The sequence below is a fragment of the Colletotrichum acutatum genome (assembly GCF_030867785.1).
Source record: "Colletotrichum acutatum strain CBS 112980 chromosome Unknown BDZ83scaffold_16, whole genome shotgun sequence".
Classification (NCBI taxonomy): domain Eukaryota; kingdom Fungi; phylum Ascomycota; class Sordariomycetes; order Glomerellales; family Glomerellaceae; genus Colletotrichum; species Colletotrichum acutatum.
This window is the reverse complement of record NW_026849010.1, coordinates 59,693-84,641: the sequence shown is the minus strand read 5'-3', so window position 1 is coordinate 84,641 and position 24,949 is coordinate 59,693. Positions and strand designations below refer to the sequence as shown.

At 53.6% G+C, this 24,949-nt stretch overlaps 11 protein-coding genes across 11 annotated transcripts; 6 read left to right on the top strand and 5 right to left on the bottom strand.

Annotated features, from left to right (window-relative positions):
* Positions 1-1,032: 1,032 nt before the first annotated feature.
* BDZ83DRAFT_112722 (uncharacterized protein) lies at positions 1,033-1,560 on the top strand. The gene has a single exon (XM_060501103.1). The coding sequence runs from the start codon at positions 1,125-1,127 to the stop codon at positions 1,434-1,436; it is 312 nt and encodes a 103-aa protein (XP_060368613.1). The 5' UTR covers positions 1,033-1,124; the 3' UTR covers positions 1,437-1,560.
* BDZ83DRAFT_112648 (uncharacterized protein) lies at positions 1,549-2,475 on the top strand. Its single transcript, XM_060501101.1, has one exon. The coding sequence runs from the start codon at positions 1,662-1,664 to the stop codon at positions 2,355-2,357; it is 696 nt and encodes a 231-aa protein (XP_060368612.1). The 5' UTR covers positions 1,549-1,661; the 3' UTR covers positions 2,358-2,475.
* A 572-nt stretch (positions 2,476-3,047) lies between these two features.
* On the bottom strand, positions 3,048-3,796 carry BDZ83DRAFT_112663 (uncharacterized protein). Its single transcript, XM_060501102.1, has one exon. It carries the CDS (start codon positions 3,638-3,640, stop codon positions 3,164-3,166), a length of 477 nt encoding a protein of 158 aa, XP_060368611.1. The 5' UTR covers positions 3,641-3,796; the 3' UTR covers positions 3,048-3,163.
* Positions 3,797-4,990: 1,194 nt separating this feature from the next.
* BDZ83DRAFT_727870 (uncharacterized protein) lies at positions 4,991-6,162 on the top strand (the record flags this gene model as incomplete). The annotated part of the gene is made up of 1 exon (XM_060512794.1): positions 4,991-6,162. The coding sequence occupies exon 1, from the start codon at positions 5,200-5,202 to the stop codon at positions 6,160-6,162; it is 963 nt and encodes a 320-aa protein (XP_060368610.1). The 5' UTR covers positions 4,991-5,199.
* A 1,522-nt stretch (positions 6,163-7,684) lies between these two features.
* On the bottom strand, positions 7,685-9,223 carry BDZ83DRAFT_748969 (SH3 domain-containing protein; the record flags this gene model as incomplete). The annotated part of the gene is made up of 4 exons (XM_060513697.1): positions 7,685-7,748; positions 7,805-8,844; positions 8,979-9,082; positions 9,187-9,223. 4 exons carry the CDS (start codon positions 9,221-9,223, stop codon positions 7,685-7,687), a joined length of 1,245 nt encoding a protein of 414 aa, XP_060368609.1.
* A 1,097-nt stretch (positions 9,224-10,320) lies between these two features.
* Positions 10,321-11,642, top strand: BDZ83DRAFT_664286 (uncharacterized protein). Its single transcript, XM_060511079.1, has 2 exons — positions 10,321-10,859; positions 11,123-11,642. Exons 1-2 carry the CDS (start codon positions 10,725-10,727, stop codon positions 11,279-11,281), a joined length of 294 nt encoding a protein of 97 aa, XP_060368608.1. The 5' UTR covers positions 10,321-10,724; the 3' UTR covers positions 11,282-11,642.
* BDZ83DRAFT_608448 (uncharacterized protein) lies at positions 11,643-13,899 on the bottom strand. The gene is made up of 3 exons (XM_060507482.1): positions 13,557-13,899; positions 12,871-13,490; positions 11,643-12,835 (listed from the first exon to the last, which is right to left on the bottom strand). The coding sequence occupies exons 1-3, from the start codon at positions 13,672-13,674 to the stop codon at positions 11,888-11,890; spliced, it is 1,686 nt and encodes a 561-aa protein (XP_060368607.1). The 5' UTR covers positions 13,675-13,899; the 3' UTR covers positions 11,643-11,887.
* Positions 13,900-14,488: 589 nt separating this feature from the next.
* BDZ83DRAFT_112407 (uncharacterized protein) lies at positions 14,489-15,510 on the bottom strand. The gene has a single exon (XM_060501099.1). It carries the CDS (start codon positions 15,336-15,338, stop codon positions 14,664-14,666), a length of 675 nt encoding a protein of 224 aa, XP_060368606.1. The 5' UTR covers positions 15,339-15,510; the 3' UTR covers positions 14,489-14,663.
* Positions 15,511-15,681: 171 nt separating this feature from the next.
* Positions 15,682-17,385, top strand: BDZ83DRAFT_570308 (phosphoglycerate dehydrogenase; the record flags this gene model as incomplete). The annotated part of the gene is made up of 1 exon (XM_060504287.1): positions 15,682-17,385. One exon carries the CDS (start codon positions 15,682-15,684, stop codon positions 17,383-17,385), a length of 1,704 nt encoding a protein of 567 aa, XP_060368605.1.
* Positions 17,386-19,465: 2,080 nt separating this feature from the next.
* On the top strand, positions 19,466-21,930 carry BDZ83DRAFT_716888 (uncharacterized protein; the record flags this gene model as incomplete). Its single annotated transcript, XM_060511889.1, has 4 exons — positions 19,466-19,713; positions 19,780-20,006; positions 20,060-20,729; positions 20,781-21,930. 4 exons carry the CDS (start codon positions 19,466-19,468, stop codon positions 21,928-21,930), a joined length of 2,295 nt encoding a protein of 764 aa, XP_060368604.1.
* A 156-nt stretch (positions 21,931-22,086) lies between these two features.
* Positions 22,087-23,933, bottom strand: BDZ83DRAFT_664275 (carboxy-cis,cis-muconate cyclase). The gene is made up of 3 exons (XM_060511078.1): positions 23,290-23,933; positions 23,081-23,189; positions 22,087-23,016 (listed from the first exon to the last, which is right to left on the bottom strand). The coding sequence occupies exons 1-3, from the start codon at positions 23,515-23,517 to the stop codon at positions 22,178-22,180; spliced, it is 1,176 nt and encodes a 391-aa protein (XP_060368603.1). The 5' UTR covers positions 23,518-23,933; the 3' UTR covers positions 22,087-22,177.
* Positions 23,934-24,949: the final 1,016 nt, after the last annotated feature.

Below are 24,949 nucleotides of genomic sequence, written 5' to 3'. Positions count from 1 at the left end.
GTTCTTTGTGGCTGTAATGTTGTAGGGGGCTGCAGAACTCTGATACGGTTCAACTTGCAGTGAAAGTCACCTATACGAGTGTGTTAGGCTGTCTCTCTATAGCTATGGAAGTGGTATCTTCCTAAAGTTATGAATGATGCTTACAGGAACCTCTGTGGCAGCGCAAAGCCGTGGTTTGATGTATTTGCTGAAGTAGAAGAAGTACTAAATGGGCGCGACCAGGTTGTCGACTCCCGACCCCTCAGCCTTGTCCTTTGCGAAAACGGGACGAGGTGGGTGTTGCGAAGCGTGGCAAACCTAGTAGCGGATGGCTCTGCAGGATCGGGTTCATATACTTGGGCTCCCAAAGTGAATGGATGGAGAGATGAGGGGAAAGGCAAAATCAGAACAAAACCACAGTGAAGGGCAGAGAGGAGGACATGATAATATCAGGCCGGGAAGACGCAACCAAGCGGCCATGGAGAAGAAAACCCCGCCATCCCAAGAGAATTGGAGTTTGGATTAACAACAGAAAATGTAATTGATAGAACTACAAAACGAGATACATTCAACGCTCCATAACAAGTGGAAGCATCGGCGTCCAGTGAGGCTGTCGACGTGTAGTGCCTTGGTCGCCTTGCCCAGCCCCCAAGGCGTTTCTTATGGGACACGCTTGATGGCTATTTCTATACGCCCTGAGCTCATACAGTTATTACATGCAGATGGTTCGGTGTGCGTGATACTGAGGGGCCGGGGAAGATTCCGGGCGAGCAGCCGGTCGTACATTAGCTCGGTTAAGATATCGTCGAAGCCGCTCTGTATCCAAAAAAATGGATACATCACAGGCCATGGGATGTCTCAAAGCACGTGAGCTTATAGTCCAGAAACGCTCCGATACTCTGTACAATGCCTGCTGTGGTATCAGGAACGGCGTCGGGCATGGAGCACTCCTCGAGGTCATTCGCGTCGGTCGGGTAGCTGATACGAAGGAAGTCGTTGATGCCCAAAATTGTGCTGAGGCGGGTGGTTGCAGATTGGGCCCTCCTTCTCAGATAGCCATGTCTGACCTTGTGCTTGGGTACCCTATGGCCAGCTTTCGGTGCGGTATGCATGTGCAGGGTTTATCCGCAACCTCCCAATGATAGATGCAAACACCTAATAATGTCCCGTCCTTCAGTGCTTTAGCAATTGGAATTCTAGTCATACCCTCCTGCTACGGTTATAACAATTACAATTCCAATTACACGCCCTGGAATGATGATCCTGCAGGCCAAGTCGGACTCTCCGGTTGTATTCAGCCGCGTTTTTCCAGCTCCCGTCGGTCTCCCGTAACTCATCGGCCGGTTGCGACGACTCATCTTCCACGAGATCTCCAAGGCAAAAAGTCATTACGAAGAATGCTCACGCCAGCCTCACTTACTTTCACCGAAACTGCGTTTATGTGCTCAGAGCTCTAGTCGATAAATCAGCCGCGTTCCCAAAGCTTCATCTTCTTCAATTATTCCTTCTCATAAAGTCGACGAGGTCCAGCAACTTCACAACAACCTCATCCTTTCCACCAATGGCCTCCTTGCCTACACATCTTACAGCAAGGCAGCTCCATCATCCACTACGTACTGCCAATGCCTAAGTCATCCTTTGTTCATTCTTCAATAACTCATCGACGCTGAAAGATCATCACCATGAATCATTATGCGGGAGACGTCGACCTTCTAACAGCCGATTTCCACCACCCGATCAGCCCTCTTCAGATGCAATATGAACACCCACTACCTTCGCCTTCGACTGATATCCACAAACACTCCAAATCACCAACAATTCCTCGAACCCCTCCAGAGTCCATGCTTCAATGGAACCCCTACCGGGTCCCTAAATCCCAGCCGTCAGGGTCAGAAGAGAGTGTCTTGTCCCAAGATCAAGTCTGTTCCCTAACATATTCGGGCACTGAAAGCAAGACCGATCTCAGCTCTTCGTCTCTCTCGCAAAGGGGTTGCGACTGCCAGCTAGGCGCAGTGAGCCAACTGGCCACTCACCTCTGTCAACCAATTCATGTGCCTACACCATGCTCGGTTTTCTTTGAAAATAGGCCTTCGAACTATCCGAGTGACCATACTCAGCTTCTGATGAAATTGGAAACCCTTGAGCTCGATCAGAAAGCTCAACCTAGTCAATTGCAGCTGTGCGATGGAAGTGATGAGGCAGAAGATCTTGAAATGGTCTCACTCGATGGCTTCAATTGGGAAGCCAGTGACTCTTTCAAAGATTTTAAAGATGACCCCGCCCACAATTTCTGGAGGTGGGATGAGGCCATACAACAATGGGCTCACCAGGATGAAGACACCAAATCAGTGATATATTGTCCAGTAGAGCTGGATTAGAATCGCCAGGGGCATGCTCACTTGGGAATGTCGGCTTAGAGGATCGCATAAAAACCAGAGTCTGTTTCGCAACACTTGTACTTACAACCAGGCGTTCTCTTGATTACACACACCTCGTGGAATGATTGGGACCTAACTCGGATAGAGGCACGATGAGGGCGTAATGTTCATGGTCACTTCTTTCGGCTTACAACCTTTTTTAATTAGATACATGCTTCGTCGCTCGAGACTCATTTCATGGCACTATGCGTGATTCTGCCTGCTTCTTCAACGCTCTCACAGTCTATCGAGTGCCAATCATATTATACCATGATGTATTCCCTCGTAATCTACCTCCATTGGCGTAGCTATTGCCTCAATGGCTGGGCTATAAACAACACCATGCTTTCAGAGCATCGTGACGCGTTGACAATGAGTCCTCTTCCATCTGAATTCCCCTTTCCTGTAACACATGAGCGTCTTAAGGTAGGTCTGTCTAACGAAGCCACAGATGTGCTGAGGAATACTTGTAGAGCAACGGTTACAGTATATGACGACCTCGTGCACGATGCCCCAATAGACTCCCAAACATGATACAAGGGTGACATCGACAGTCACGTTCGAAAATGCTCCTGAATCAGTAAACTTTTGAGAGATGACTAGTCTTTCAATCTGTTGAGCTGAAATCTGTGGTAGCGGTGACCCTACTCCATGACTAGTCTCTGAAACCAAAACGAGGAACGGGTACCGAGACACAATATTATCTTCATCGCTAGGACATGAGAAATCAAATCTCCGTCAAAGAAACGGCATGAAATGAGCCAACACTAGTCCAACTCGCGTGGTGCCCACAGAACCGATCCCGTGTGTTTATCGACATGATACCAATTCTCACTTTTGACAGACCAGCTCCAGAAGGCATGACCAGGGTCCATCTCGAAGTCTTTCTGGCTAGGACTGATCATGTTTTCGGTCTTATTGGTTCCAGTTGCCGGCCCGTTTTGCTGTTCTACTGGCTCCCCAGCTCCGAGTGTTGTGGGAGACGATGGCCATGTTGGCAATGATACCTTCTTGGAAAGCTGTGAACGCGGAGCTAAAGGAACCAGGGATTTGACACTTCCCAAGATTGTCGGTTCTGTCCCAGGAAACGATACTGGAGAAGAGCACCCATTGCGTTGGGAAGACGTTCTGGACGTCCCAGAGGTTCCAGACTGCCAAGTGCCATTCCGTGGTAGATGGCTATCGGACTTGGACGCCCTTGACTGTTCGTCGTTGACTGACTGAGGTCCAAGCCTAAGGTCCATTAGTTTGGGTGCCGATGGACTTGGTGGCGGAATTCGAGGTGATCCGTCTACATCACACGCTTACTTAACAAGCTGTTGACTCGATATGATTGGAGCTTGATACTCACAGATTTTTTGGCGGATGCAACGTGAGATACTTAGTGAGCAAAGGCTCTGAGGAGGTATTCAATTGATCTCTAGATGGCTTGGATGATAGAAACGAGGAGCTTCTCCAATTTCACGGAGCACTCGATGCTCTAGTAGTTGACTTTGGGAAGGCAATGGGCCTCAGAGGTAAACAACACAAGCCGAGGATTGAGTATATTAACAATGTCATCCATATTTTGCACATAACACACCGTCTGGAGTCACATCATGGCACAGAGCTCCGGCCCCAAACTTTTCCAGGGCTGTAGCTATCATTCGACATGTACTCCCAAGACAATCAGGGTCATTCCAGCCAAGCGCAGGATACCATCCAGCCTCCGCGACAACTAGTAACCCATTAAAGCCTTCTCGAGCCGAAGCACGTAGTGGTTCGGAACGACGTCTGAGGTGTCACAAGGACGAGGTTAGGATATTCACACCCCCGTAGGTACGGTACTTCTATTAAACGGGGCACGCATTTCGGCATGCATGTTGAGGGGTAAGGCCCAGAATGAGCGAATCAAGGCACTGGATTTGGATGACATCAATTGCGCCCGTCAATCCGCCTTGTGTTGCTACGTGAATGGATCGATCGTGTAGTCATGTCTAAGACGTGTGTTGTCGTGGGCAACACCAACCTTGGCCCAGTGTGTCGTCACACCAAAATTGCACTTCATCCTGCAGGCTCCGGCTTGAATCGGTGTGAACCCTGTCGTTCACCGATATCTTGCATAGAGCGGTCTCGAAATTACGACCGCTCAACCGAGGAAATTCCATACCAGCCTGTGCGTTGCATCCAGAATTGCGGTTCATACGTGTGAACGAACGGCTGTCTGACTACGAAGATACCCTGGCTCTTCAAGACATCGCTCCTCATTTGCTCGTGTGTGCTGGCAACAATCTGTGACAGCCTCACATCACTAGCCATCGTGAACGACTGCCTAGGACCTATCCTTGCGGTTGCCTTCGTAGCGGCTCGCCTTCCCTAGTGGTTCGCCATCCTTGTGGTTCGCATTGATGAGATTCACTATCCTTGCCTCGAGCTTATAGCTCTCTCAATATCTATCGGAGGCTGCCGACATCAAGTGTGTACCGCCTAAGTAGTTCGACTGCCCTGAGAGCTTGGTCTTATTGCTGGTACACACCCGATAATCTTCGCTTCAATTCGCTCCCTTGATACACCATTTGTGTACAACCTCATTTCAGAAAGACAATTTTATTAATAATACCAAACACATACTTTTAGGTTCGTAGAGTATTACCAGCGTGCAAACGTCTTGATATCTAACTTTCTACCCAGTCTAGACTGCCAAGCCTCGCGACTCCAAAACGTGCCTGATAGAAATCCCGGGCAAAGACACGAACCTCGAGCAACGACCGAACACTCATTGAATCGTGTGTGGAAATAAGACTTGGAAAACAACATTGCCATCATGAGCTACAGCGAGCAGCTGAACGAGGGTCATCATGGCCCACCATCAACGCCGGCAGGCCAACCACCACCTAACCGAAATGGAGGCATCCCCACAAGGTCTGGATCTATTAGCGTGCTAAGGTCGCACTTGCTTCCGACGCTGGACTTGGAGTCTTTGACTCCCCAGCAGATCATCGGTATGCAAGCAAAGAATGGCCAAGGCTTGTTTGAGACTGTCCTCGCGGCCAGTACTGGTCTCGACTACTCTTATGCCAGTTCCAGCACCGTAGCTACCCTTGGACTCCGCAAGCTGCCTCTGTCCCCTGCCCATAGAAGGCGCCTCTTTCGCACACCTTTCGGTATTATGATGCTCAAAGAGTTCGCCTTCTTCACAGTTCGAGTGCCCGAGGCTAACGTGCCGGAAGTCGACGTCAATGTCGCCGTGATCGACTCGGAAAACTGCTGCCCAGAAGTTGGGATTTTCCTCGGCATGAATCTTGCGAGGAAGATGGCGAGAGCTGGGACGCATTCGGACTCTACCGACGATGTTCCCGAGAGGGAGCAGCTCGAAATGGACGAAGACGTACCCGCGCTTCCGCCTGAGATGGGTGATGTACCTCTGTCAGCATCGGGACAAATCATCGGTATCGATACCATCGCCGCGTTTCGGAGTTCAATCAGTCACGGACGTGCCGGCTGTCAAGTGGGTCGACCAGTCGCCGATGTGGACCTCACTATCCGGACTACCGATTTGATGTCAGTGGAGCCCGCCACCGGCCACTCCCGATCCACTAGCGGACTAGGAGCGACGCCCGTTTTTACAACCGGCGGCACAACTGGGTCATCCCCCCCTTCAATGTATGCACTAGATCGGTCTAGGAACTCGTACCACTCTTCGCAATGTGAACACCTGGCCCCCATCGGCGACTCCCTTGATGTCCTCGAGCCAGGTACCTCGCCTGGCGGTGAGGACGACGAATGAACAAGGCGAGTCATCAGGATGCCGCTTGCGGTCATTGTAATCACTGACAGCAAGGCAGCTCTTGATACCTGGAATGGCATCGTCTATGCGCGCAAATTAGATTGAAGAAGCGATCTCGACAGTGACGCATTGCTGGAAAGGTTCCGGGCTTATGCAGTGCTACGACGAGCCATATATGTATATATTACAGACCAGATACAGCGTAGGCTTTCAGATCATCTTCTCAAACGTAATGTGTTAGTTTGAGGAGTTGTATCCTATTAGTAGCATCGGGAAAATTGGACCAAGGGGCGCTTGTTTAGTTACATGTTCAAGCTAAGGTATCCGCAACCGTCAAAGCGAATGGACACCGTCAATACAAAGCGCGTCTTCCCCGAGAACAGCTTCCCCGAGAACAGTAGCCTGGTCGAGAACACAAGCAGGGCAGGATTAGTACCACTGAGTCAAGTGACCTTCGGAAGGTAAGTCTTTCTAGGCCATCTGATATTACTAATGACCCAACGAGGCAGATGAAAGAATGATATCATATGAGAAAAGGGCCTCTCACGAGAAGTAATTGCACGGTTTCTATCTCCGTCTCCGTTCAGAGCCATCTCCAGTGTTGGCCCTCTGAAAGAGTACACCACTAAGACAGTCAAGCATCAATAAAAGACATGCAGCTTAAGCCACAATCCAAGAAGCATGTCTGTGCCTCAATTACCACCAAACCGGTACATTCTTCGTGAAGAGATTGAGCACAGCCCCGTCTACAGCCAATCCTATTATCGTCTTGAGGTGAAGTTGCACTGTTGAACGTTTCCTGACTCAGCAAGAACCACCTCCAGAAACAACGTTTCAACCCGCATCGACAAGCTTTCCCCAGATCGTCCCAAGGACTACTGAAACAAGTTGCCCCTGCTTCGTACCCGTCGGCAAGCGGCAAGCGTCGATCCTTCCTGACATCATGGTTCTGACACCCACCTGCTGATCTGTGTTTCTTGAAAGTGTTTGGGAGAAGCCTCGGCTGATTCGGCGATAGCAACACAACGGCAGGTCGGTCTACTGACGAAAGAGTCGGTCCGGTCCGCATGTGGACTTGCTTCCGACCATTGACCGCGTCTGTGCCACTGCTTCATCACATAGTCGATTTGTCACTCGGGGATACGGATGGTGCGATGAAGTATGTCATAAGACGGAATGTTCTTTTCGTTTTCCCAAAGCCTATGGCCAATGATGGACGTTTATGCTGTGAGGCAATTAAACAAGAAGAGATATCTTCCCGCGCCTCCTTGATCCAAACGCCAGGACTTGTTAAAACGAGGTTTGGTCGTTATCATTAAGGACGTCGTTGGAAAGCAGGATGGAAAAGGACCATCCGGAGTATCATGAATAAGCAATAGGACCTTATGGCCGTGTTTGTTTCCCCCCCACCATCCCCTTTGTATCTGCATCAGGTATGCATTGTGGTTCGATCATGCTTCGTTTGGAAAGCATTTGGGTATTCAAATTTGCACTGGGTTTGCGTTCGAGCCGTCGATCCAGCTTACTCACGCATCTTCACGTAGTTGCTGGGGAAGATGCCGTGTCTCGTTCCAATCATGCCGGTCCTGTCGTGAATGTCAGCTTTGCACCTGCGAAAACAAAGAAATACCCTTTCACATACCACCAGTCAGTCTCGCTCTCGGTCTTCTTCAGCACCGTGATAACATCGCCCTTCTTGAATCCTAGATCACCAGGCTGGTCGGCATCGAATGTAAACAGCGCAACAGCCTCGTTCTTCTTGAGCATGGCCGCCTTGCCAGTGAAGTTGGGCTTGGGAGCAGCGGGTCTACCAGGAGGACCCGTCTTTTGGTCGTTGAGGCCGTAGCTGGGCGATGGGTTGTCTCTGTAGACGTAGTCGTCATTGCCTCTTGAGGCAAACGTGTTGGAGCGTGAGACTCCAGTGTTGGAACGCGAAACTCCTCCAAAACCACCTCCAGCAGGTCTGTCATAGACGTCGTCCTGCCACGTGCTGGATCTCTTGGGTCCACCAAACTCGCTGGCGCCACTATCTCCACCACCGAAAACACTGCTGCGGTTGTTGTTTCCAAACTCGCGGCTGTTGTTGCCGTTCCAATCGTCCTGGCCCTGGCCCTGGTCGTAAACGGGAATATCGTTGTACATGGAATCGTTGGCCTGACCAGTGCGGCCGGCATTGAAGGCGCGGGAGTTGAGGATGTTCATCAGGGGCGCGGCCTGGGGCGGGGAGCGGACGCTGCCGGTCAAGATCTGGGCGGCGGTGTAACGGGTGCCGTACAGCTTCTCGTTGGCGTCGCGGCGCTCGATAATAACGGAACCCTCCAGCGAAACACCGGCGAAAAGACCCTTGGTCTTGGAATAGGAGAAGATACCGGCGACACTCTTCAGCGAAGCGGCACCGGCGGCCTCGGCGTTGCGGCCCACGGGACCAGCGGCGATGGAAACGTTTCCACCGAGCGTAAGCGAACCAGCCTGTGCGAAGGTCTTGACGGCGCTCGCATCGTTGAGAATAAAGACGAAGTCGGTCAACTCAAAACCAATCTGCCCACCAAATCCCGCACCTGCCGTACCGATGGCGCTTGGCGCACTCCATGAACCATCAGGAAGTCGCGAGACGACAAGACCGCTACCGAAGCGACCGGAACCGAGGAAACCGGCCTTGAGGACGGTGAGAATCGCGAGACCCTAATTGCACGCATTGTCTGTCAGTATCGTATCGGCTTGGGGGTTGTTGTCGTGAGCGGTGGGAGGCCTCTGGGCATCGAATGCGCCAAGGCAGGCGGGGGATGGCAGATCGCGGGGTGGGATATTTGGCTCACCTTCGCGTTGGCGAGGACAGAGGGAGGAATGATTTTGTCGGGGCTGAAGGCTTGACGAGGGTCGATAAACGACGTCAGGATCTTGCCGCACTTTTTGCATTCCGCTGTAATGATCTGGTCAGCTCATCTGTTGCAACTGAACGGGATGACGGGTGCGGCGCTACAGCGGGATCACCGGCACCAGCCAAAAAATAATGGGTGGACTTACACGCCATAGACGACGGGAGCGGGTTGTGGAGGCCCATGCTGACAGCAAATCGAGGGGTCGAGAGGGAGGAAGTATGATTGAATCGGATGTCGTTCCCTCAAGTTTCGGTCGGGGAGGAAGAAGGAGTGAGAAAAGGTGTCGAGGGTTGGAGGTGAAGAGAGGGAAAGAAGAAAGAGAGACACGAAAAGGTGAAAGCGTGTGCCTGGGATTGCGATTAGGTATCCGTAGGTCAGGTAGGTATTACGGATACGGTTTCTTGGGGATCCTTCCTCGTCCACGGTTCCCGCAGTAAGGTAGCTGCGTGCACCCACACCTCCACGTAATGAACGATTTAGTGGGGTTGTGCCGCGATAGGTGAGGATGAGAGCCGCCGAGAGGCCTGCGCCTCTTCTAAAGTTCTTTCCCTCGTCGGTTGCTATGTGCCGTGAGCTTTGCTTTGCTATTCTACTAGTCACATTAGGCACGTCTTGTTAATCTTATTAATCCCGTTGGGCTTGGCGAATGGAAAGTATCCCGGGAGGAAAGAGAATTCAATTGTTTTTTTGTTTTCCTGCTTCTTGCTTCTTTTAAGCTTTCATGGCTTTTCAGCCGAACTCTCGTATCGGACGACGCAGGTTCATCAAACAAACGAAGCGCAGTAGCTCGTTGATATCCACTCGAGCGCGTCATCTTAGCTGGCGGGAGCTTTCAAATCATGAATGCTTCTTCTCGAGTGCCAGGTGACATGCCCCTTCATTATCTCCGGGCTGGGATAGCCGGAGCAAAAATTCGAGAAATCACGGACCAAGGACCGGGGGAGCTTGGTGTAAGCTGGGCTCTGGCTGCTCTGGTGAGGCGGCGCAAAGGAGGCGTGACCTGGACGGAGTGAGGTAATTCGCGGGGTACTTCTGTCTGTTCGGGTTCGGGGCCAGTGTGGCGCAGGTCACTGACGCGCAACCCCCACCGGCAAGGATGGCGTTCCGAGCAGCGCGCGCCCACACCAGCGGGCAGCAGCGATGGACGCCTCGGCCGCGCAGTGACCACCTGCTGCTGACGGGACTGGTAGTGGCCCACCCGGCTCCAGTTCCATCCGCGCAGTTCCAGCCTCGCCTTTGTGAGGAAAGACGCATCGGCCCCGAAACCTCCGCCGACATTGGTTTCGCCGCCTGAATCAACCATTTTCGCAACTTCATCATCAAACCTCACGAATCACGCACTACCAACCACAAACCACCGCGCACCACATTCGACTCCTTTCCTCCTCTAACGAAGCACTCATCGCTTAGGAGGAAACCCATCACATCTACGAGAAAAGTGCAGCATTAGACCGTGACATAGTCGTCTCCCAACGACTGCAGCCACACACCACCTCCAGAGACCGACGATCTCGCACGCGCGGCAATTCGCCATAAGCCTCAGCGGCGAGAAACGACACCCAGAAAACAACCCGCACTTTTCGGGTGCTGGGATTTCCTTCGCCACCGCCGGCCCTGACCAAGTCTCATCGAACAACTTTCGTACCCCTATTCCCCTGAAGAATCCAAAAAAATATTTCCAAAATGTCAGAAGCCTACGAGCGCGAACGCCAAAACAACGCCCGTCTCGACGAGCTCTCAGCAAAGGTCTCCGCCCTCAGAGGCGTGACCGTCGACATCTACGACAATGCGCGCGCCCACGAGGTCATTGACAGCACGGTATGTTCCCTCGTCACCTTCTCTTTTCGCTCCACTTTCCTTTCCTGCACCCCCTTATTCGACATTTCGTTGGCAAGAATCCCATGGTATCACATGATGAGGAACATTGGTCCGTGTTTCGGAGGCAGCCTCAAGACCTGCTATTTGACGACAGAACCAGCACCTTGTGCAACTCTGACCCCCTACCATCCCGCCCATATTCTGCCCATCAAGTCATCAGTCTTTTTTTGAGATAGGTCACTGACGATCATGGCTCTATCTAGTCCGAGACGTTCTCATCCATGTCGACCCAGCTCAAGGGCTCCGCCGGCCGGTTAACCCGCATGGCCGCCTCTGGAAACAAGGTCGCCATCCTCAAGCTGTCAGGCATCATCATTGGCATCTTTATCGTCCTTTACTACATCGCCAAACTGTTCTTCTAAGAAGGAGGAACACAAAACAGACCACTTTTTACGACAAGCAGGCAGAGAACTGCGTAGCATGGGGGAAATCAACGACAAGGAGAGCACATCGGCCGCCAAGGGAGAACTGAGTTTTTCTCGTATTTAAGCAACGGAGTAAAGGTGGAGGTCCAACCCGATATCGGGGCCTTGGTATCAAACAGGATGGGAAACAAACATAACGGAAGTATTCTGATATATGACGGGCGAGGATGTTCAAATACCCTGCGCATGGAATCGGAGTTTGGGGGGTAGCACGGCGGCGACTGATTGTATCAACACTAGCAGCAAACTGATTGAGCAAGGCGTACACTTTGTTTTTACGTTTTGAGATTTGGAGGTCTCAATCTTTTGCTTCAAAGTTTCTGCTAAATTCTTCATCTATGACGCTTTTGCAATTGAATTACAGATGCCACGAGACTGTCACTCCCTCTTTCTCTCTGCCTTCAAGCATGTCGTCACGTTTTCATCGAGTGTCTATGTGCCAAAACGTAAAAGATGGGCCCTGCAATAGGTTGCAAAACCGCTCATCCCATCTACCCCAGAGACCTATGCCACCCTTCATGTGCTCGCAATTGAATGCTGCGTTTACTGCCAAACGTTGGAGAAGAGGTCCTCGCTCCCGCCTCCAATGGGCTTTGCTGAACCGGAGCCGGCGGCGGGCTCGGTGCTGCTCGTCCATCCACCAAACTCCTCGTCCGCCGCAACCTTGGGTGCGGCGCTGAAGCCGCCAGACGCTCCAGGGACAATCGGTGTGTTGGCGAATGAGTTGGAAGAAAGGCCGCCAGAGGAGCCCCATCCGCCAAAGTCGCCTCCGAGGGACGGCTTAGGCGCTTCCGCGGCCTTGGGGGCGGCGGGTGCAGCGGCAGCGGTAGTCGTGTCGGGCGTGCTCCAGGCGTTGGAGCCCCAGACGTCGGATCCAGACCAGTTTCCTGAGCTGATTGTGCTAGTGGCGGCCGGGGTGGGAACGGGAGAAGGTGCCTTGGGTTGGGAGAGGTTGAATACGGAGCTGGATGCGGGAGCGGGGGAGGGTTTGCTCGGGGCGGCGGCGGGTTGGGAGGGAGCGGAGAGGTCGAACAGATCTCCCATGGATGACGTCGGCTGAGCGGGCTTAGGCTGGGCCGCAGCCGGGGCAGGGGAGCTGGACCAGCCAAATCCGCCGAAGCCGCTGTTGGACGGTTGCTTCTGGTGCGCAGCGGGCGCGGGTGCCGCCGCGGGCTTGGAGTCGAAAAAGCTTCCGCCGCTGAGACCTCCAAAGGCGCTTGATGATGATGCAGGCGGTGGTGATCTCGTGCTGCTCACCGGGCTTGACAGGCTCGCGAATGGGTCTACCGCGGCAGGCTTAGGGCTGGTGGTGTTGTTGGAGAAGCTGAGGCTGCTGAAAGCGTCGTTCATGCCGCCAAAGGACTGCTGCTGCTGGTGACCAAAGGTGGGTGAGGGCATGCCGCCGAACGCGCCGCCTTGAGCCTGAGGCGCTTGTTGCTGCTGCTGGGGTTGCGGTCGCGGGGCAGAGGCGTACAGGGACAGGATGGATTGCTTGAGGTCTGGCCTGGAGGGTCCTCCCATTCCACCGGTGTTGCTGGTGCTGGCTGGTCGAGGGGGGCGGCGGGCTCGCCGAAGAAGTCCAAGCCCAAGAGGGAATCCTTGGTGCTCGTGGCCTTGGGAGGAGCAGGATCGGATTTCGGGGGTACCTTGCCGGGCTGGGGGCCGGTAGTGCTCGCTCTGGGGATGGGATCATCGCTGCCGATAAGATCGATTTGCGGCTGCGGGGCAGCGACGTTTCTGGGGGGCGCGGCGGACTTGCCGACCGAACTCTTGCGAACCGATTCTCTGCGCTCGACATTCTGCTTCTCCTTGACCAGGCTCAAGGGCACATCGTCGTCGCCGTCTACGTCGAGGCTGGCGGGGTCGGGAATGGGGCCGTCCATTGTCCATCTCTTGAGCTCGTACTTGGTGCGGATAAAGTTCTCAATCTTGGATTCCGAGGGGACGTGGCCGGGCGCCAGCTTGGCCTCCCAATATTTGTTCGCGCGCGCATTGCCCCAGCTGAGGATGCTTCGAAGCTGCTCGTCGGTCCAGGAGTCGAGATCGACCGACTTGACTCTGCTAATGTGCGTACCCATGCCACGGTGAATGCCTGAACACCGGATGCAGATAAAGACGCCGAGGTTCCAGCTGGCCCATCGCGGGTCTGCAATCATGGTACAGTCAGCGGATATCTCAGATTGAACTAGAAAACGAATTGCCTGAGACTTACGCTTGTTCTTCTTGCAATCGGAGCATACTTTGTTGCACTCCAATTTCAGGAGGCTCTTGATGGTCTGCTGGTTTTGGGCCGCTCTCTCGGCGGCGGGATTGGGCGGTCTTCTAGACATGGTGGCCTTTGGTCGTTTTGTGGGAGGTGGACGGCGGGAGGTGATGGAGGCGATTGAAGCAATGATTCGACGGGCGGCTCTTGTTTCGTCGTGGTGGCAGGTGTAGTCGGAGAAAGGGGGACGCAGCGCAGGATCGCAAAGTTGACAACCTTGACCTTGAATGTCGTGGGCCTGTGATTAATATTATGAATTGCCTACAGACTCCACGCGGCGCTGATACCGGTCAGGTAAGGGGCAACTGGGGTCGAGACCGTAGAATTCGTCCCTGCCTAAGGCAGTGATGACGGCAGTGGAGGTGGGGTCCTCAAACTGTGGTGACATGCTTTGGCAGGTGCCTGCGGTTCAATGGCAGGTGCCCATACATTGCAAGTCGGTTGCGTCTAAGTCATGTATTCTTGGGTCTTCGTACTTGGCTACGTCTTCATTCAATGCATCATCCATGGCCGAAGCCCAGTTATGGTATCCTCTCATGAGATGTTCAATTATCTTCCAGATACACAGAATCTCACTGGTGCACATCTTCACTGCAGTACAAGATTCAACTACCTGAGTACGCCGCGAAGCCTTGGCCTACAGCATTCTTGCGCTAGGTCCATGTGAAGAGAGTTTGGAAGAGAAAAGGTGATGCGTGGAGGAAGTAAAAGATAAGATAAGGAGATCTGACGTTTGACTCGTTTCTATCGTCCAGAACTGGCAAGTTCTTGATGCCACTCTGTTGCAATTTGATGGGTTATCACTTCGATCACCTCCAATATGTCGGAATCATGTAGGTCTTAGGGTAGGCAGCCGAGGACTTGCTGCTTCCGCCGTCGAGCTTTAGTAGCTGACTAAATGCAGGATGACGAAAAGTGCAATTGAGATGGTTGGTGAAGCCATCTGGCGATTTCTGGCCTACTACGGTATATGGACACATACACTCAAGTGGTGTGGTCCAATGTAAGATCAGCACTTGGAACTTCGGCGGAGAACTGACTGGAGACCACCTCAACCTAAGCAGAGACCTTGCCCACTCCATCTTTCACACGTACACGGGTCCAGGCCTGCGAAATATCATGTCGGTCTCTAGCCAGTCTTCCGTCAATGACAGCAATTTGACATCTACTGAGTTCCTGTAGTTTTAGTGTTTGCTTCGAACACTGGCATCGGAATTTGGCAGAATGAATAGATGCTCCGGAATGAACAGGTTTTATCCAAACCATCCAGGTTTCCCTGGTTCTCTCACGAGAACACGATGGCTTCACCACTACCTTGATGGACCATCCAATGGCAAGGACGTCAGCAGATCTCGTCTCGGACCTGCAACAGCACCCAAGATCACCGCACTGTGCCACGTCGTGTGGGTTGCAGTCCGCCTGGAAGCTCAGCGCTCCTCCAATCGAGGATACGTCGGCAGCGCTTGCTCCAAGCAGCATGGATGGCTGCAAACATGTCGCAAAGCGAAAAAGGCCGGAGCATGTAAACCGCCCAGTAAAGTTGCGGGGGCGGGACGCCGGTGCATTAGCTGAACGTGGGGGAAGTGAGGGGTCGCTCGTCCGCGACTTGAACTCGCACCTTAATCCGTCACATCTTGAGGCCTCTCGAACAGATCCTCTCTTTACTATAGGCAGGATATCTCTCGTGTCCGCCTCTGTGTGACCTGCGGCGTCACATCCCGCATCGGACATCCAGCTTAGCACATGCCATTAGCTGAGCCAATTTGTCTTGAGGGTGGAGGGGCGCGATATCGCTTTCCGTCCATCTCGGAGTGTCGTCCCTGGAGAGCCGGCCAAAACGTGCAACCTTCCACCCGTCGTGGCAACTTCGACATCGGACGTAGCTAACAATGCAATGCGGGGGATACTGAGTTGGTATATAACCTTTGTCGGCTGTCGCGTATGTGTACTTGTTTGTTGTGTTCAAAATCTCGCTCCGACCTCAGGCTTTCTGAAATAGTCGGCTGCTACCCATCCTTTTCCGAAGAGTTAGCGCCCAATCAAACCATCCTTTGCTCAACATTGTCCCTCCGTCATGGCTCCTTCTGCAATCGAGAAGATCACGTCGACTGTGTCCTCCTTTGCGTCTGATCGACTCCGCATCCTTGTTCCTGAGAAGGTCTCATCAGATGGCCTTGCCCTGCTGAAGGACAAGTACGATGTCGACAACCGCGCGGGGTTGTCTCCCGAAGAGCTCATCGAAGCGATCCCCAACTACCACGCACTGATTGTACGGTCCGAGACGAAAGTGAATGCGAATGTACTTGCTGCCGGCAGGAAGCTCCGTGTCGTTGCACGAGCCGGTGTGGGCGTGGACAACATTGACGTCGACGCAGCGACAAACCAGGGTATCATTGTCGTCAATTCGCCTTCTGGCAACATTGTTGCCGCTGCTGAGCACACGATTGCCCTCCTCCTCGCCACGGCTCGCAATGTCGGCCGCGCCGATACCACAATGAAGGATGGAAAGTGGGAGAGAGGCAAGCTAGTTGGAGTCGAAGTTGGCAACAAGACTCTCGGTATCATCGGCCTCGGCAAGGTGGGAATGAAGGTTGCTCGAATGGCCATAGGCCTCGGCATGAAAGTGAAAGCGGTCGATCCATATGCCAGCGCAGAAATTGCTGGCCAGGCCAACGTCGAGCTGGTAGCCGACCTCAAGAGTCTATTGCCGATCGTAGACTTCTTGACCATCCACACTCCGCTGATGGCGAGTACACTCGACTTGCTGAAGGAGGAGGAGTTCCAGCAAATGAAGAAGACTGCTAGAGTCCTCAATGTTGCGAGAGGCGGCGTGTACAACGAAGCAGCGCTTCTTCGTGCGTTGGATGAGGGATGGATCGCCGGAGCTGGTCTCGATGTCTTCACGGCAGAGCCACCAGTCGCTGACTCGACAGCCTCTCAGCTGACCCGGCACCCCAAAGTGGTCGCCACCCCTCACCTGGGAGCCTCTACTGTCGAGGCTCAAGAGAACGTTTCAATGGACGTCTGTACGCAAGTGTCCGAGATTCTCCGCGGTGGATTGCCAACAGCAGCCGTCAATGCACCATTGATCATGCCGGAGGAGTATCGCAAGTTGCAACCATTTGTGCGTCTTATCGAAAAGATGGGCGGGCTATACACGCAGCACTTTGTCGGTAGTCGAGGTGGTATGATTGGTGGCCGGAAATTCGAGCTCATCTACCAGGGCGACCTGGCGAGCATCTCCAATACACGACCGTTGTACGCCGCGCTGGTAAAGGGACTCGTCTCATCCATCAGCGACTCAGGCGGCCGAGATGTCAACATCGTAAACGCCAGCCTGACGGCCAAGGAGAAAGGCATCATCATTAGCGAGACGCATAGCGGGGAAGCGAAGAACGCAGTGTATGCCAGCTTGGTGACGCTCCGATCACATGGCGCGGATGGCGAGCAGGTCATCGAGGGATACGTGTCGGGGCAGAGCATCTACATCTCGAAGCTAGACCGGTTCAGCGCAACTTTCCAGCCGCACGGAACGATGTTGGTGCTGCACAACTATGACGAGCCGGGCAAGATTGGCGGTGTCGGTATGGTGCTGGGCCAGCATGGGATCAATATCACCTTCATGCAGGTGGCCAGCTTGGACGGCAAGGAGAGGAAGGCAGAAGGAGGCAATGAGGCATTGATGATACTGGGCGTTAGGGGAGAGATAAGCGGTAAAGTGGTGGATGATTTGCAGCGGGAAGAGGGTATCTTGAACGTGAGCTTGGTGAGGTTGTGAGGGTACGGTATTGCAATATGTTTCCCTGGGGATTCGTAGATGATGAATTCAAGTCAAGTGGATTCCACCTCACGTGCGCCATTCACAATCGTTACTCTGCGAGACGTGGGCAAGAGCGAAGGTGGTCAATGGCCCCCACGAGTTCGTGGAGCTTGGCAACGTTTGTGATCTCATTGGCGAGTAGCAGAGCTCAAGGGGCAGGTGGCATGAGGTAAATAACTGGGTACTCGAAATTGTTATCGCAACACTAGTGGGCGGCCATTGAGTGCCTAACGAGATCATTGACAGTCTGGAATATTTAAGGTTTGGCAATTCTATCACCAGATGCACGAGAGGCACGAGATCTCTTGCCATATTTCGACACTGGCAGCTGAATAAACATCTTTACGTTTGGGTGTAAGAGTTCGGGTATCGGCAGAGAAGAAGGACCGTTCACTCGTGCTGTTGCAACTCTTGCGACAACTTACCTGCACATCTGAAGTGTTATGCAAGCCTCCCCAGTAAATGCACAAAACAACCCAAATGGCGTGGGGATTTTCTTGAAAGCGGGTCAATGTCACGTCAAGGTCTGTGAGCACTGAGAGCGAAGGCACAACCTTGCAAACTTGAAGTTGCCCACCTTGAGGTCATGATCTCGGCACTAGCAATCCTGAGTATACAGCTGCACGTGAGCTGGTCGAGCAGAAGCATTGACTGACGTGGTTCGAGGTTGAGCTTTGCTAGGCGCTGACACGATACTTTTCATGGTGTTTCTCGAGCTCTGGCTGGTATTATGTGTAAGGCAGGTACCTCAGGATGGCGATCATCGGCTTGCTTGTATTGCTAGACCGAAAAACTGAGGCGAGGTACATGGTTCTGTGCTCTTAGTGGTTGGCGCCCAGACGCGAGGTAACGTCGATAGGAGGCAAGGAACAGGCTAGGAAAATAGTTCAATTGCACCGATCAGAGTTTTTGAACATATGCATGCACTAGGTACGGATAAGGATAGGCCTGGATATTTGGTCGACCCTAACTTTGAGCTTCAACTGGCAGAAGCTTCGAGATGTCGACTTGTCTTGGCTCAGGAACAGCAGCGAACAGGCAGAACATCAATTGCTCAGGAGACCTACATACAGATATGCTGCCTCATCAAGTCTTACATAATTTACCCCAGATTTTGCACAATCCCTGGCGTCATGTATGGAATGACGAGACAAAAGTATCGCGGCAAGAAAGGCAAAAGGCGGGGCGAGTGAGACGAGGTTGCGAGGGAAAATGCGCAATACAGACTTTTGCCCATTCCGAATAGCCGATTTCAAGACCTCGAGAGAGAGGTACGTGCCGATGACAGCGCTGTCTCCTGTGCAATACCTAGAGTCTACTTGAACAATTTGCATGCCAGTGCGGAGGTTCTTGAGGTCTCTGCGGCAATGATGCATCATTCTCTCAGTCTTCGCATTGTAGACGACCCGCCCCCCCGACCGTTGATGACGCCAAGCTTGTGCGCCACGAGAGCGAGTGATTGGCTGGTCTCAGTAGCACACCAACGAGAAAGAAGCAAAGCTTCCGGCGACAGGTGCCCCTCGGCCCCCCGAAGCTACCTAAGTAACTCAGGTCTGGGTACCTCTCACCTCTCTCGGCGCCTTTGTGATTTCTCCGTCTCCTCGAGCTATTGATCTCCATCTGTGTGTTTTTCTCAATCATTTTATTTTCAACTTTGTCAACTCTCGTCCCTACAACCTCCTGCCTTCGACATAGCTCTATCGCAGCCTTCCTCACATCTCCAACAAAGTGCTATTGCAAGACCCATCTGCAAGGCACCGTCACTCGAACCATTGCTACCCACAGCAATATCCACTCGTCTTCCGATCTTGGCTCGTTTGGTGGAGCTTGCCCGCTCGCCTTGTGCACTTGCGTACGCACAGCAGCTGCAGGTAAACAGAGGTGGAGTGCAGCACCTTTACCACCCTGACTCTGCCCCGTTTCTCGCCCGTCTCCCGCGTCCGCCGCATAAAATGTGCGCTTGACTTCGCTGCTTTCCCACCTACTACTCCACGACACTCTCACGACATCCGATTCCTCAATTGACGAGCCGAGTATTATGGCCACAAGGGGAGTCGTCCCGACACGACGGGGCAACAATGCCGGCGGCTTCGGCGTCTTCCGCACCGCCGTTCTCGGTCTTACCAAAGCCTTGACCCTGGGCGTTTCCTCCGTCGCCGCCGCGCCCATTCACGCGCGAGGCCATCACGATGAAGAGCCAGAGGCTGGCGATGCTTTCTGGCCCCTCATGGGTGCCTCCATTGCTCTGGTTTTGCTGGGAGGTGCCTTTGCAGGTCTGACCATTGCGTAAGTTCTCGCGTTGTTTGCATTTCCTACCAACTCCTATACCTGTTTGCTGACCTTGGCACTTAGCCTGATGGGACAGGACAGCATCTACCTCCAGGTTGTCGCCGGCGACCCCGACGAATCGCAATCCAAGAACGCCAAGCGTGTTTACGACCTTTTGAAGAAGGGCAAGCATTGGGTTCTGGTCACTTTACTTCTCTCCAACGTCATCGTCAACGAATCGCTACCTGTTGTTTTGGACCGCTGTCTTGGCGGCGGCGTTGAGGCCGTCGTTGGCAGTACTGTTCTCATTGGTATGTTGAAGTATATCCCTAGCGATGAACGACCTTGACTAACATATTGGCAGTCATCTTTGGCGAAGTCGTACCTCAATCCATCTGCGTTCGATACGGTCTCCAAATCGGTGGCTACATGTCCAAGCCTGTGCTTTTGCTCATGTGGCTTATGGCGCCTGTGGCTTGGCCTACTGCGAAGCTGCTCGACTGGGCTTTGGGCGAGGACCACGGCACCGTTTACAAGAAGAGTGGCCTCAAGACTTTGGTCACCCTGCACAAGTCCCTCGGCGAGGTTGGCGAACGCTTGAACCAGGACGAGGTCACCATCATCAGTGCTGTCTTGGACCTGAAGGACAAGCCCGTCGAGAACGTCATGACCCCAATGGACGATGTCTTTGTCATGGCCGAAGATACTGTGTTGGACGAGAAGACCATGGACCAGATCCTTTCGGAGGGGTACTCCCGTATTCCTATCCATGCCACCGGAAAGCCAACCGACTTCGTTGGAATGCTTCTTGTCAAGATTCTCATCACATACGACCCTGAAGATTGTCTGCAGGTCAAGGATTTCCCACTGGCGACACTTCCCGAGACCCGCCCTGAGACGAGCTGCTTGGACATTGTCAACTTCTTCCAGGAGGGCAAGTCGCATATGGTCCTGGTGTCCGAGTACCCCGGTGCCGACTACGGCGCTATTGGTGTCGTCACCCTTGAGGATGTCATTGAGGAGCTTATTGGAGAGTAAGTTGCGAAACATGATTGCATCGTAGAATCATTACTGACTCGTAATAGGGAAATCATTGATGAATCCGACGTCTACATTGACGTTCACAAGGCCATCCGCCGCATGACCCCCGCTCCGAAGGCCCGAATCACCAAGCGGACAGGCCAGCCGTCCCCTCGACCGATCCCTGAGAACGGTGATCTCATCGAATTCGGAGACGAGCCGCAACCTCCGCGTGAACGCAATGGCTCTATCAGTGCGCTTAGTGACGCCCCGGAGAACCTCTCGAGCAGCGCGCCTAGAACCACATTCCTTATGAGGAGAAGCTCGGCCGGACCTGACGGGCGTATGACTTCGTCTGCTGTTCCTGTGAAGGCCACCTTCGACGAGGCTAAGCAGCACCTCAAGCATCTCGGACCCTCCAACCGCGCGTCGAACCCGAAGAACACCAAGTCTACAACCGTCAAAATCAAGCCCGTTCAGACCGGAGCGCCCTTGTCGCAGATCCATAGCCCATCCCCAAATCTTCGCCCCGCCTCTATAGCTGGAGAAATTAGCGAGGAGAGACTGGAGCATGACACGGATGAACACACACCCCTTATGCGTCCTAAGCTGACCGGAAAGGGTGGCGTCCATGCTATTCGCAAGAGCTATGGCGGGGCGGGCATGAGTGAGACTCAGGTCAGGCTCTCGAGTGCCGCTCACGATCACGACGCGGAGGGCGCCAAGGCTCCTGAAGGAGTCGACTTGCCCCCAACTGTCCCTGAGCATGGCAGTCCAAAGGCCACACGAAGCGCAAGCCCCGAAGCAGCCCGGACGGACTTGACCATCATCGTGTCGCCCGGTCGGGCAAGCAGCGCGACGAGCGTCACCGATGTTATCGATGACGGATCTGCGACTCCTAAGCGCCGACCCCTTGTTCGAAGTGGTAGCATCAGCGAGAACGTGGTTGAAACTAGCAGTGGAGTGCGGAAAATCATCATCCAGGCCGCCAGCTCCGATTCTGATGAGGCCGGGTCTAGAGGATCCAAGGGCTCTTCCGGACACCGCTCGCGGGCTACCAGCCAGAGTAACAAGCAGTCCTCTAGCCACGATTCAGAAGGCGAGGAACAAGAGAATGGCGACGGTGCGTCTAGCACGGCCCAGAGCACCAGTAACAATAGCCAAGCAGCAAGTAAGAAGAAGAACAGGAGGAAGAAGAGGAAAAACAAGTCGTAGATTGGGCGTAGTAAAAATTGTGTAGGTGTTGGTGCTGTCCCCTGTATGATATCGCATAGTAATCTAAGCGGTTGCGGCGCTCATCCACCGTTGTTGCTCTTCAAGTCAAATTTTTGAACCACTAAATCTCCTGGTAGCATGATGAAGTCGATGTGTGTGTTGATTGTATGCTTTCTATATTTCTCTGTTTGTATTTGTGTCTCCTATTATACCCGCTATCTCAACTCCTCCCAACTGCTTTGCCATCTCAGTCGTACCAAATAGCATTCATTCCGAATCCGGGCTCGGGGATTCGCAACCGCGCAACACGGCCCAGGAACTCGTCCTGCCACCGGTAAATCTCGATCCAGCCCTCCTGATCGTCCGTGATGGCGATCCACTCGTCGCTCCAGTCGCACGGGCTGACAGCGTTGCTGTGTCCACCGCTCGTGGGCGTGGGGTTCAGGCAGATCTGCCTCTCAATGTGACCGCTGTCGTCGAGCTTGAAGGCGGCGATGTAGCCCGTCACGTCGAAGCTGTTTGAGCGGGCCGTGGCAAAGAGGTACTTGCCGCTGTGGGAGAGGGTGCAGACGTCGGAGCGGTACATCTTTGTGGTGGCGCCGGGGATGCCCGGGGGGATGAGCGGGAAGGAGCGGTGGGTGTAGACGGGGAGGCGGGTGGCCGGGTCGACGACGTATTCGCAGAGGCGGTTGCCTGCCTCCATGAGGGCGTAGAGGTAGCGGCCGGTCGGGTGGATGGCGACCCAGCGGGGGTGGTCGCCCGGGTCCGGGGCGTCGACGGAGCCGACGAGCTCGAGTTCGGGGCTGTCGGGGGCGGTCTTCTTGTGGACCCAGAGCTTGTTGGCGGTGAGGTCGGCGGAGTAGAGGTAGGTTTCTGTGGGGTCGAAGACCATACCGTGGATGCCCGTGTTGGGGTCGTAGGGGTAGTTTTGGACGTTTGTCTCGAGGGCGCCCGAGGAGGAGACGGAGAAGATGTTGCCGTGGGAGGCGTGCTTGTAGAAGGGGTTGCAGTAGACTGCGTAGGGGGGTTTTTGGGCCGCGAGGAGGAAGATTGCGCGGGTGTTTGTTGTGGAGAGGGCGGCGTTGGCTGAAGAGGGATAGTGTTAGTTGAGATGACATTGGCCTGTTTGCTTGAAGGTGAATGAACTTACGGTCGTGGGTCATGTCATGAGAGGCCTCGTGGACGATTTCTGAGGGGCTCTTGACTGCGAAGCTTGCCCACTTCTTCATGGCGGCTCCATAGAGGTTCTTCTTGTCATGCTGTGCGTATCTTGTGTAAGCCAGGTTTCTCGGCGAAGCAAGTCCAGACTGAAGCTCATCCGAACTCAAGCTGATCTAAGGGTAAGCTGATCTAACTTACGCTGAAGGTCATCCATGATATCGGCTGGTCCTCAGGAATCTCGGTGCGCTTTACGAGCTCGAGGGTGAGCTTCTCGTCGTCAAAAGCGACGGTGAAGATGGCGCCTGGCGGGGTCCAGGTCCCGATCATGAGATGGTGGACGGGCATCTTTGCGGTTGTCGAGAAGAGCCTAGTAGGTGAGCTCTTGGCTTGGAAGGCTGAGAGGAGACGGGAGGACCGCGAGAGCATGGACTGGAGAGGCGGAAGGAGGATGAAGCCTTCACGAGGAAGAAAGGTTCGCGATGTTCGGAGAATGTAGGAGCGAGGAAAGTATGGCAAGTCGGGTGAGTTCCGCCGAGGTTAAGAGGCAGCTCCAGGGATGTCGAGCTGATTGGCAAAAAACGTCACGATGACTGGGTAAGGGGAGTACTCTTTACGAGAAACGTCAAGACAGAATCATGTGAAAAGGGAGGGGTAGGTGTGGGAAAGATGGGAAGAAATCGAGGTGACGAAAGATTTAAGAAAAAGAGCAGGCAAGTTTGGTGTACCTTACAGCTCCTGCCCCTCGTCTCCGAACCCCGGACAACACGACGAGGGGCATGCAGCAGCAGCACCCGGTGCGTGGAGAGACGGGCCCGCTTTTTGACAGTTCGAGTGTGGGGTCGCCGCAATTTGGAGGGGCTGCTCGGGAGATGTGGCGGTAATTGGGCGGAAGGAACGATTGCTCCCGGCAGAGTGTTCTTCCCCCACCTTTGGGCAGTCAGCTCCGGAGTTGTGATTTCACGGGACATCGAATGATAAGATAGCCTCATCTGCTGGTTCACGTTTGAGGCTCTGAAAAGAAGTGGATTGGGGTTACTGTGGCCTCGTATGATTCAGATGGGGATCGTGATACTCAGCATCGCATGTCAAATTATGGATATACTGAAGAAATCGATTGTGTGCCAAGCGTTCGGGTGCTCCGTGCTCCGCGACGACTGCCGGGTCACGATGCCGAAAGGTCGGGGAGAGGAACGCAGAATTGCCAGCCGGACACCGGCCGGGGGCATACAAGGACCTCGGGCGCATCTTGACAAGGTCCGCGCAGCAAATAAGAACCAAAATGCGATTGACCAATCATTTCATGCGGAATACCCGAACAGAGGGGCGTTTCTCGTTCGTGTTAGTCAAGCAAGTCAAGTTTCCGGGGGCTGGCTTTGAGCGGTGAGAACTTCCGGTGCATCAGTATCTTCTATTTCGCAAAATAGTGAAGCAATGATCCAGCCCTTCTTCGTGAACCTCTCGGTCGCGACGGATGCTATTACTGACTTCCCTGCCCCAAGAGGTCCGATCAAGTAGAGCGTTCTCCCTTTTTCGGTTTCCCACCCGCGACATGAATCATGGTCAAAGAACCACTGGCATGTGCCTGGCAGATATCGGCTCAGGTACTGGTTGCAGTGATTGCTCGACATGTCAATAGAGCCGAAGTTGTCGAAAATGTTCTCGAATAAGTCCATGAGTTCATAGGAAGCGCGCAAAAGACGCTCCGACGTTTGAATAGAAAGATGGAGAAGGGTCTTCGAAGGAGCGGGATGAGAGATGTCACGAGGAGAGAGAAGGCTGGCTAGGCGCGGCGATCGGGAATAGTTGGGAAGAGCGAAGTTCGACGGACTTCCCCTCTTTGCTCCCATTCCATTGGCTT